This window comes from Hirundo rustica, chromosome 2 (genome assembly GCF_015227805.2).
Source record: "Hirundo rustica isolate bHirRus1 chromosome 2, bHirRus1.pri.v3, whole genome shotgun sequence".
In the NCBI taxonomy this organism is placed as follows: Eukaryota; Metazoa; Chordata; class Aves; order Passeriformes; family Hirundinidae; genus Hirundo; species Hirundo rustica.
The window spans coordinates 31,978,245-31,990,374 of NC_053451.1; the positions used below are offsets into that span (position 1 = coordinate 31,978,245).

Consider the following 12,130-nt stretch of genomic DNA (forward strand, 5'->3'; position numbering starts at 1 on the left):
ACTATTTCCCCACTGTGTTTGGAGGTCAGGTTTATCTAGGTATACCTGCCATATGTAGTTCTCCACAACTCTGTAGCAAAGCTTGATAATCTGCATTTGCTTAAGGCAAATTTTAAATGCCTAAGTATTTTTGTGATTGTAGACCTTCATAAAAAAAATGTGTCAGTAAGTCACTGGGAAGCAGCACTTCATACCTGCCACACTGGGGACAAAAGGGCAGTCATAAAATCAAATGCTGTATCTTCAGAAAACCATGTTAGCAGCAGAAGTGATGAGAGGAGCTGTAATAGGACCAAAGTACTAGATTTCATGAGATATGGTCATATAAGCTCAGCCCCAGTCTCTGGCCAGGCACGCTCTCTCAGTCTTTTCAAAATGTGATGTAAAATAATCATAAATTCTTTCTTCATTACTGAGCCTCAGCTTCCAGTTTCTAAGTCTTATCGTTAAATATACAGCCCATGATTTTATGTCTCCACTGGCTATTTAGGACTACCACATGCAAAGTACTATTTCTATTACTGCTCTTCTCCAGTGTATTTTTAAGGGTCTGAAGTACTGCCTGGATGTCAACTGTGCATAAACTGCATGAGTCATTATGAATGAGTGATAGAGAAGGAATCCTTATCTGCATGCTGGTCAATCTACAACCACTGTCAACTGCCCAGAAAAAGTCAGTACACTTAAGACACAGAGAACGTAATTTCTATTGCTGCTTTGTATATTCAACTTTGCAATGATTTGAATGAATACTGTGCATATGAAGATGTCAACTACCAAAGACAGAACAGTGTGAAAATCACTGATTTAAAATTGAGGAGACTGAAGGAATCATTAATTCCTTTAATAATGATTTTGCAATCAAGCCCAATACTGTTTTGATGGGCCTGGGATTATACTGATGCATCAGTGAGATCCCTCTGGTAAACGGTGCATTCCTCCAATGCAGTTGATATGACTCACCTATTCATTTCACTGCAGTCAGCAAACATGTCTGATGGTATGTGGTGTGCTGCTTCTTGATTAGCCAGAAATAGTTGGCCCAGTTTAAATAGGTCAGGAGTGAGACTATATCACATAGTAAGCTCTATTTCACACTGCAGCACAGATAATTTCCTTCTTCCCACTACACTCAGACAACAAGAGGTTAAGAGACCTGCCCCATTATGGCTTCATTAGTTGCCAGAGAGGGTTCATAAGAGGTGAAGGCAGATAGCCCCCCAAAAGCCTGGGATACAGAAGATCTATGACAGCAGACTGGAGGAATAGGGTTAGGATCAGTGGTTCCTTAATTGCCTTTCTTGTACTAGGCATTGCCTTGGACTTTTTAGCTGAACTGGGTTATAAAGGACTTTTTTGAATTTGCTTGTGCAACAGTACTAAGATGCAAAAAGGAAGTGATTTAATTATCTTAGAGAAACCAAAATACTACTTTTATTCCTCAGTACAAGTTATCTCTGGAGTTATTTCTGTATCCTTCTCTAAGATACTCTTTCTAGTATTTGGGAATCGGCCAAAAAAAGTTTATAGTGAGGGAAGAGCGATCCTACAAAACTGTCCCTTACACAAAGAGTGGAATATGTTTGAGAAGCATTTCCCCTGAGTAACAGTTCTGAGGTAGTAAGGCAGCAGCCCTGTCTCCACATATCTTGGCAGTGGGCATACACAGAAAGCCAAAAAACCCCCAAACATATAACTACTGCCTCCTACAATGCAGTTCAGAATGGGAATCTCTCACAAGAGGTTGAACTGGCACAGCTTATCTATGAAGGCTAAGTGGAATGAAAAAAGGTAATACAAACAGGAAACAGAAATTTCTGTAGTATTATTGTTTTGTAAAAAGTGAGGGTTTTACCCAGTAACGTGTTCTCTAAGATTACCACTAAAGGCAGGTAAAATCTACCCACTTAGTTGAAAGATGGAGTCTAAGGTTCAAAGAGGATCTAGTTTTACTTTCTACATATGACAATCCACAGATTTCAGCTGCTGCTTCCACACCGCCCAATAACCTAAATGAACACAGCATACAGCACTGTAGACAGGTATTATTCTTAACTTCAAGGTGGTAAGAGCTGGAGAATCCACTGTGCCTGCTCATATTCTGGGTTTTCAGATAATTTTGCTGTTTCTAGGGTATGCCTCTCCACGTGGTTTATGAAAGGGCCCGCCTTTGGCACAAATCCACATGCGCACTGTTCTACAGATTTCACTGGGACTGAACACAGTCCTAACTGCTTTGCTGAGCTGAGGGTGATTTCTGCAACTACTTAGTTCTTCCCCTTAGTAATTCTTCTGTTCTGTTTGGTCCTGTTTTACAGGACAACAAAAACCTGTCCTTTTAAGATCCTTCTACAGAAGCTCCACCCCAGTGGGCTGGGCAGTGTGTTATTACATGCAATAGCATGCCTGCTCACTCTATTTTAAAGATGCAACGAAAGTACCACATATCCTGTGTGTAAATCTGTCTTTTAAATCAAGTCATCAATTCAGTGGAAAGGTCTGGGCTGGAAGTAGAAGTTTACAAATCACCTTAGCCGTGATTTTAGCTGTGAGGCACAATAACCTGAATGTTACAAGCAGCTCAGTGAGGAAAAAGGTCTTGGAATGATGCTCAAGTTTGTCTCAAATAACTTCATGCTGCAAAAGAAAGTTTGCACTAGATGGATTTATAAAAGCAGTATAAGGAAAGCTTATAAATCATCTGTACACGACCCTGCAGGTTAACAATGGGAAAGTGAATTCTGTTTGCACACAGAAATAAACATTTTTTCTAAATCCATCCCTGCAATCCCCAAACCTCTGTACAAACACAGAACAATGACTCAATTACGAACTATGCTATAAACTACAAATACATGACTAACTTTCCCCTTACATTGGTTTTAAAAATAAACCAGCAGAGTATGGAATTGAAGATGTTAACATGGGGAAAGGAAAAGCCTGGCACCAAATTTATCTTCCCTTCAACACATGATAGCTTCCCTACCTACATCTGCAAAAGTTTTCGTCAACCTAGTTTCAGCCCCAGGCAAGTAGAATAAGCCTTCTCTTCTGCTTCTTTAGTCCAGTCAATTTTACTTTATGACAAGCTTCCAACATCCGCACTAAATGATGATCGTCAAAAGGGTTTTCTTTATGTTCTCAGCACCAGTTTATTCAGTTTGCCTCATCCTTGGAAATTACTCTCTTAAAATACTTGCAAACAGTTAACCTGATTTTCTTTACTCATGATAGCAATTCCTCAGTGAAAATGTTGTTTACATAATTCTTCTACTATATCCACTCTCCTAATAGCTTTTTTTTTGGGTTGCTTTGCTGAAAATTCCTTTCATTTCACTGCCTATACTGAGATGCCCTGGATTTCTGGCCTAGTTCCATTCCAGTTGTGTAAGGTATAGAAATTGTTATTGCTGCGGTCTCTTTTTTTTGTGAGCACACAATACAGGACAAAAGCCAAAGAGGACTGACGCTCCATAGGTTCTAACTATTTAAGGTATTCCACTATTTTTTAGTGTGGCCTCTAACAGCTAACTGCATTTGGAAGAAAAGGGTCCTGAACAGGTTTTCTTTAGCTTTCAATTCACATACCTGATGCAGATTTTGAGCAAGATGCCCATTCAGAGGAGGAATGAAGGTCGCTGTTCCAAACCTCTACACAAAACTGCGTATAAAAATGTGTCTTCTTGGTAGTTGCTTGTACTAATAAATACTTTTCCTCAGTAAACTTATTTTTTAATTGTTAGAGGACAACCTTTTAATATGAACCTCATGAAGCACTCATCCTCCCCTAGCCTAGAAAAGCACAAGCGTTGAATTCAGAAGGGAAAGGAGATCTGACAGATTACCAAATCTTCCTTCTTGTTTACAGCCACTAAAGATTATTTGGTCATCTCCTAAAAATCAAAACAGACCCTTTAGCGGCTACTGGGGTTCATCAAGAACTATCACCAGAACAAGAAGTTATATGTAGAACATCAATTACATTTACAGCCATATAATGAACAATAGCAATCCTAGGTGGCTTTAATGGAGTTATTTATGATATTACTCTGTGCTCAGCAATGGTAGCAGTATTATTTATGTAGTTGAGCTATGGAATTTCTCCTTCCAGTCATGCCCTACATGTGCTTCACTGGAATACATCTGTAGCACTTTTTTTGCAGATCTAAGCCTGAGTACTTCGCTAAGTTTAATGAAAAACTAACAGTAAGTCAGTGCTGACGTTACCAATTGAGCAGTCGTGGCCAGTCCAGTTGGGATCGCAGCTGCAGAGCCCGGTATCCGGGAGGAAGGTCCCATGACCAGAGCACTGATCCAGACAAGTGGCTCTTGGAGTCTCACAATTTGTCCCTCCCCAGCCAACTGAACAGTGACATTCTCCTCGGACGCACACGCCTCGTCCCGAGCAGGTAGGATCCATGCAGTCAACTGTGAGAAGGAAGAGGAAGCAGACAGAGAAAGCAAATGGGTATTTCAGGAAAAAAGCTATCAGACTGCTGTCTACACAAACATATTTACACAGTATCTCAAGGTTTCAGCCAAAAAGCCTCACTGTGAACAAAGCAGGTGCTTTGTGCAAGAAGTCAGTGGCCCTAAAAGGCAGTGAGACCTAAAACACCTACGTGAAAACCAGAAAAATCTAGTGATGGAATCCATTCTTTTACGCAGGTCTGCACTAATAAGTGATCTTTCCGGTAGGAAAAGGCTAATATCAATTAAGAATCGAATAAGAATAATATTCTATCATACATGGATTGTGTCTTCATTTATTCCATTAGAACAACCTAAATTACTATTACTAATGAATTTGAAGCTGAGTCCTAGATTTCTGGGAGAGAATTTTGCATAAAGGTTCAGCAGAAGCTGACATTCTTATTCAGCAAAATGCATGCTTAAATTGAAGAATGTGCTTAAATCTATACAGGTTTCATGGAGACTTAGAGAAATTTCACATTGAAATATATCCATAGACCTTTTTTCTGGAATAAGGATTAAAACAAAATCCTGCCTTTTTTAATAATGGTGTTCTTCTGGTTTTATTTTGGATCAATTAATACTCTATTTAAAATGTTTGAGGTTTACTTTCCCCCCACAAAGAGGCACTTCCCTAACAAGATCTGAGACTATTTAGTTAGGGGTATAGCAATGTATACCAAAAGACCAAATGTACTCCCTCCCTGATTCCTGAGTTGTGTTTTGTAGTCAACTGTCAGCTGCTCTTCCCACAGGGGAATTTCACCCAGCAATCAAAAAATATGAAATGCACCAGACACCCTCCCAGAAAAACTGGGAAGTTTTTTTTGACTGGAGGAGTTGATTGTCTATTTATAGATAAAAGCTGATAGGACAGCCTAGAGAAATTCTTCCCATCTTTTCAAACGGTGTGTGGCAGTTCCCTGGGGATTGGTGACAAGTGTCAGTCTGGCTAAGAAGCACAGGAAAACTGTCCAGCTTCTGGCTCTGATACAGCAGAGCAGAACATGGCCACCACACACACGGCAGGTTTGTGGTTCAGTTTTTACCCCTGGAAAAGCTAGTAAGAATTCCACTGACCTGTTTAAGATCCAGAAACCTTAAAAGGAAACACAACAGCTGCTCTGATAATTCCCTGGATTCTCAAACCCTTCTCAGTCTGACAAGTAATGGCTCAGTTATTACTATCCCAAGGCATGAGAGAGAATTTTCTTTTTTGTTTGATTCCTGGAGCTCTGCTCATAGCTGGAACAATCCTCAAAAATTTTAAGAGGCTGGAAAGGATGAGTCCATAAATCTCCTTCACTGTTAGTGAGCTGGGAGCGAGGGTGCCAATTTTAGCATGAGACCCTTGAAGTCCTGGCCCTGTTCTTTCTCAGCAGAAATAAGTATGAAAAGGACTAAGGGATGGAGTAGCAGCCTCGTCCGTTCTCAGCAGATGGTTTGAACATCGAGAACAAAGATCACAGGCTAACTGACAAGAGGCTACCTCCAGGCAATTAATCATCCCCTCTGAAGGTCAATTGGGAAAAAGGTGAGTTTTACAGGGGCCTCCATCACAGGAGGCAGACAATCTGCTATCTCAGCTCTAACACAGACGATTATAGGAGGGGAATGTGCATGTCAGAACCCCCCATTTATCATAATCCCAAGGCCATTTTTCATGTTGAAATGAGCCCTTTCAGAAAATGTCACACACAATGGCTACTTTAATCTCAGCCTCACTAGCTCCATCTCTTTAGGCTTTCTGCACCATCGGAAGGGCCCTGCAACAGGATTACAGGCTTCTGCTTTCTTCTTAATCAATTGCTTAGTGGATTTGGAGTACAATGGCATATTTTTAGGGAGTTCTGCTTGACAAATTTAGCTGCTCAGCTCTGGGAGAAGCAGAGATGGGGAGCTGGGCATGAGGGCAGAGCAGACAAGATCTAGTATACCTGGAAAAGAAAAAAAAAAAAAAAAAAAAAATGTTTGTCTTGTTGGTTGGAAAATGTCCCAAATGGTCAAATTCTTGGTTGGAAAATGCCCTGTTTATAGTTTACCCTTGTGCAGAATCTTTGCCAGGGAGATAAATCATGCAGCAAGCAAGGTTAGTGCCTCTTCTACACTTTTCCCCAATATGCTTCATGCTTCATTGGTCACACAAGTTATTAGGCTTATTCCGTGCCCAAAGAGTAACTTCTCATATTTCACTGCTTAAATTTGCTCCCCTCCCTGCAATGTCTCGCTGGCTTAGGCCATGCCTTATAAAATATGGGCCAATAAACTAAGGAAGGAGAAAAGAAAAACTCGCGTAGGATTGTTGGCTGATGTTTTATAAACATTGCTGAACTTCTATAGAGTAAAAAGAAAAGACAGAAGAAACACTGGAATGAAAACCCATTATAAACATGGACCAAGTAGTGAAGCTACAAGAACTGAGAAATAATAAAAAGTAATCAATACCAGATGGCCCTTCTTAGAAGAGAAATTAAAGAGTAAAAGCAGTTTAAAAAATAGTATAAATCAACTTTTTTACTAAATCTAAATATGTGTATATATATATATTCTCAAGATTTCCCACATGGCATATTTCTGAGTTGCTTCCCCCCCTCACAACATAATACAAATTATGCCTTGAATATCAAAAACATTCATGCTTGGAAAAATACTAAGCAGCCCATAAGAAAAAACATGTTCTCTTTGTTCTTCCTCCTTTTTCAAGTTTTGACCTAGTGGGACTGACACTGTCCCCGGCTACAGTGATAATATAAAATAACTGAGCAGTGCCTGGCATTTTTTGCTTTAAACGTGACCAGGGAAATAAAGGTTCCTGTTAGAAAAAGGGCAAATCTCACTATGATTTACACACATTAAACACTTCTGGCTGGAGGCAAAATCAGGATCTTTTCATTTCTGTTTATCCAGTAAAGATATGATCTAGTAAATAAGAGGTCTACAGAGATGCTTTAAAGATACTTCAGTAGTCACAATCTTTGGGTTTTGCATGGCCCACAGCTTCACTGAATAGTGCTTTAAGCCAAAATGAGGCTTTCTCAAGAGATGCCTTATTGTTATAAAAGCTGATACTGTCTTCATCTCTAACATTTACTGAAGCCATGCTCATCAGAGATATCCCACTCCAATACGTTTAACACATCAAAAGAATTGCTAGATTAGAAGCCATTTGAATGTCTGAATCCAATTCAGCCTATTTTCATTGCCTATAAAATAAAGCCATTTCAGATAAATCTTTATCCAGCATACATGAAGACAACCATAAATTAATTCAAGCTGTTGTCATTCTTAAATGTATCAAATGATGTCTTTAGTCTATCAAGTGGTGAAGAGGCCTTACATATGTACTTGTAGAAGTGCAATTTAAGAATAATTATCAGGTCAACAGCATAGAATTCTGAGAACAGTTTTCAAAAGTTTTGAACATTATTCTTTAAATAATACACTTATGGATATATTTTTATACACTGAATGATTTATACACGTGCAAAACTGTCCACTTTTTCATTAGCAGTAAGAAGCAGTCACAGGGAGATAAAGGTTTATGTTGGCAGGTGAGTTCCTACACAAAATGATTAAAGATAAATACTAAAAGCTGCCATAAATCTAAATGTAAATGAGAAATGTTTGGGGGCTAATGTGAGAAAAAAGCTGTGGAAGAGCCATTAAAATAATATCTGACTTTGAAGCAGAATTTAATTCAAGTCCTGAGCATTTCTAAGCTTTTAAAGCTGACAAGGATCAGGGACTTTCTCTCACACACCACCATTTTGTGTATGTAAGCAACAGAAATTGCTTGGCATAGCGCAGCAGAGAAGAAAGCACTGTAAAAGTAATTATACGTTTAGATGTGTAAATGGAAACTATGCTTTAATAACATTTGAACATATGATTAGATGTTCTGGTCTTTCAACTAGATTCTTCTATCTGAAGCATTTGATGGCTTTTCATCCAATTATTGAACAAGCATGATAGCTAACGAGAAGTTATGACAACATATCATTTTTATGTTGTATCCATCTATTGTATCTCTAAGGTGCCTATTACTGTTCTGTTTAAGTGCCAGTCTGATTCTGAATTGCCTCCATCCATATAATTACAGAACAACAATCAAAGCAAAAGGCTAATTGAATGTATCTTGCAAATACCTTCTTCACAGCTCTCGCCTTTGTATCCCGGGTTGCAGATACAGGTGCCCATGATGCACGTGCCATGGTTATTGCAGGAGACATCAATACACTGGTTGGTCGGGACATCACACTCTGCTCCCTTCCAGCCACTGTGGCACAAGCACCTTCCTTTCATGTACTGCCCATTTCCACTGCACAGCACTGGGCAGGACGCTATGGACAGACAACAAAAACCACATTAAAACAAATGGAAAGACACTTCAAAAAGGAGCACAAGAACCTAGTGTATGATTTACATTCTTTATACACAGTCTTCAATGGGGTATGTTGCTGTGTATTTTGCCAAAACCAAATCTTTTACATGGATGATACCCAGCTTGTTAACTGTATTCTCCTATGAGTGTTTAAAACAAACAAAAAGTGCCCTTAAGTTACACTATCTTCTTGCTTTGTGTCTCTGATACCTTTTTTCACTAAACAAACTTATAGTTTTCTTCTGATTTTACAATGTACAATGTCTTCTTTCAGCAGTATCAATGACCTTAGATTGCTTATCACTGTCCCTGACCTGCTGCCTGACTTTTCTTGACACTGCCTCTGCTGTGGACCCCGGTGGCACACAGATCACTCCCCTGTTTTTTTCTGGGTTAACTCCCAGCTTTATGGGTTTCCCTTGCTTTGCTCAGAGCCCAGAATGCCACACTGAGACTATCTCCCTGATTTAGCTCATGTCATACCATCAGCTACTAACTTTCTTCCCTGAAAGGGTTGTCAAGCAGTGGAATAGGCTTCCCAGGGAAGCAACTCAGTCACCATCCCTTGTGGAATTTAAAAGATGTGTGGATGTGGCATATAGGGATATGGCTTAGTGCTGAGTAAATAGCTGAACTTGATGAAAAGAGTTTTTTAGAGGTCTTTTCCAACTTTAATGATTCTGTAGTTCTAACTGAATGTCCAGCCCCCATTTTTGGTTATCACCTCTGCTGGACTCAATTCATCACCAGCCACAATGCGAAATTGGCCTCTACTGTTTCCAAGCTCCCTGTAATAAAAGCTGTGTAAGTCTGTCCTCTGAAATTTTTATCATTTATAAAGGATTCAAAAAAGGATTTTTAAATTGTCCTTGTTTTTAATTGTCCTTGTCAGCAAAGTCAGCTGACTCTCAAAGCCACACAGATACAGGATTTCTTCCCTGTGATAAAGGGAAGAAGAGGAAGATGACAAGCTCAAGCTGTGGCATGATGGATCCCAGGATTAAGCATTTTCAGAGCTAAATTTGGAAACTGCCAGGCAGAGTTGGATGGGATGAACTGATGGATGCAGAACAGGTTCCCCAAGGAAGAAGAGGGCATCAAGGACCAAACCTCAGCCTCCATGACCACAGCTCTTTGTGATCACTGCTCTCCAAGCCTTCTCCACCTCCTTTCACATGACTTCTCCTTATTCCATTCTCCACACCAGCCACATTATGTTCCTTTTGTCCTCTGCTCTGATTTCCCCAAGGAAGATGCTGATATCAGTCCCTCAGAAACAATAGCCTTTTCCTGTTCACTCTACCTTGAAACTTGCTTAAGTCCTGCTCTCTTTCATTACATTTTGCTGAAACTCAGTTGCAAGGACATATATTCAACACAGACTTCTCTTGTTCACTTTTGCACATCACCCTTAGGTGAGAGCAGCTGGCCTTCTCATCTGCCCCCCAGAAAGGCAATTTATGAACAATTTTATGCAGGACAAATGTGAAATGAATATTCCATTCTGCTGCTTAATTCAACTGCATTAGGCATGTGATGAATTCTCCTTTGCTTTGTTCCTGACTTTGATAATATGTGAGAAGGGGTAGTACATGGTTAGGGAAAGCTTTCCTCTCCTTCTCTTCCCATCTTTTCAGACAGCAATCTCACAAAGTGCATCATGATTTGTTTCCACATGCCCTTGTAGTCAAGTTAGTTTGAGAGTTCCAGAACAACAGCAGCCTCAATAAAATACAAAGCATTGCCAACTCTGACTGTTAAACCAGTTTGATATGCAGTGAACTATATTTGCCGGACTAAGATAAAAGAGGTTCAGGAAAGAAAGGAATTTGGCAACTGTTATTACTAAGGAGCACTCTGTTCACTTGAAAGGAAACACATTGCAGTGGTGCATTGCAAGTGCATCATTTGCAAGATGGTATCTACCTATACAATATGAGACTTAAATTGTTTAAGATACACCATGTTGTGTGCATGGTTCACAGCACACTCACTCTGTAATTTCACTTTTCAGCTAAGTGATGGAATTTTCTGCCCCTCCCATCTCAAATTTCAATGCTCAGTAATGAATGTTTTTCTTTCAAGGCACTGGCAGGGGATAGTGTGCAGTCCTTTTCAACAAGAAAAAGAATAACTGCCTTTAACCGGGAGGGGTTGCTGAGAAAGACTTACATGTTCCCTGACAAGACAGCTGATCACTCAGTAAAAGATCAGATAAATTACTGGCCATCTGCAGTGAGACTGACACTCCACAGAGCCTTCTGTGGAGAACAGTTTCATATCACCTGGAAAGCACTGCTACAAATGCCAAGGCAATGGTGAGAACAAGACCTCCTCTGAATAAAGACAAAAGAGATTTCTGAATTTTTTTCTCCTGTTACTTGTGCAACTCTTTTCCATATATAAAGATATATAATTATTATCAGATTATTCAGATTCCAAAGACATCTATGATGGCAAAATTACAGTAATTCTCTAGTGTGGTAATGATAGCAGCAAGCCAAATGCATACTCTGTTTCTTGCAAAGTTGAGCATCAGAGAGAAAGATTATTTGTCTGTTTGTTTGTTTACTTTAAAAAGAACTTGAAAACACCACGTGTTGAAACCCATGTCCAAGAAAACCTTCAAAAAGCCTATGGAATACACCTCTGGTGACTTGCTCTCATTTATTTTGCTTAAAATAATTGGTTAATAATACATTAATAATTAACCATTACAAAAAAGAGAAAGGCTTTCTGCTCCAGTCTCTCATTCATTTGGATGGTGAATTACAAGGCTGAATTGAAACAAAAGAACAACCAGGAATTCCATGGAATTCTTCATGTGAGCAGCAACCTGCTTATTTAGGGATTACTGCTCTGTACAGGGATTGTGAAGGGCTGCAGATGGATACTGTAACAGCCTAAAACATGCTGCTCTTTGAGGGATATATAGGTGAAAAGAAGAATCTTGGATGCCCCTGAAAACCAACAGGATCAATGCTGGGATTCTTGGATCTCATCCTCATGGCAACATAATCTATTTAACATGCCCAGTGAGTGGAAATGCATACGTAAATGTAATTTTGGCACTCCAGGTATTATTCTGTCTTCCTAAAGGCAGAGTGCAACCTGTGATCTCAACCCAGAGGATTCTGAATGAAAAGACAGAGTTGAACAAAAGGTGTTCATAGCAGCTAGAGCATGTGCTCTGGTCAGATGGGAGAGATTCACATGGCTCCACTGAAAAGCGTGAGAAGGTTTGGGATATAGCCTAGGAGGGGAGGTGAGCTCCTC

General features: G+C 39.6%; 1 protein-coding gene across 9 annotated transcripts in view; it reads right to left on the reverse strand.

The window, feature by feature from the left end:
• Nucleotides 1-12,130, reverse strand: part of TENM4 (teneurin transmembrane protein 4) — a 585,909-nt gene that overhangs the window by 135,611 nt on the left and 438,168 nt on the right. For all 9 annotated transcript variants that reach the window (XM_058419235.1, XM_040055308.2, XM_058419240.1 and 6 more), the window contains 2 exons: nt 8,619-8,813; nt 4,228-4,428 (listed from right to left, as the gene is read on the reverse strand). In XM_058419235.1, coding sequence (XP_058275218.1) covers nt 4,228-4,428; nt 8,619-8,813 — 396 coding nt within the window. The remainder of the gene's footprint in view (nt 1-4,227; nt 4,429-8,618; nt 8,814-12,130) is intronic.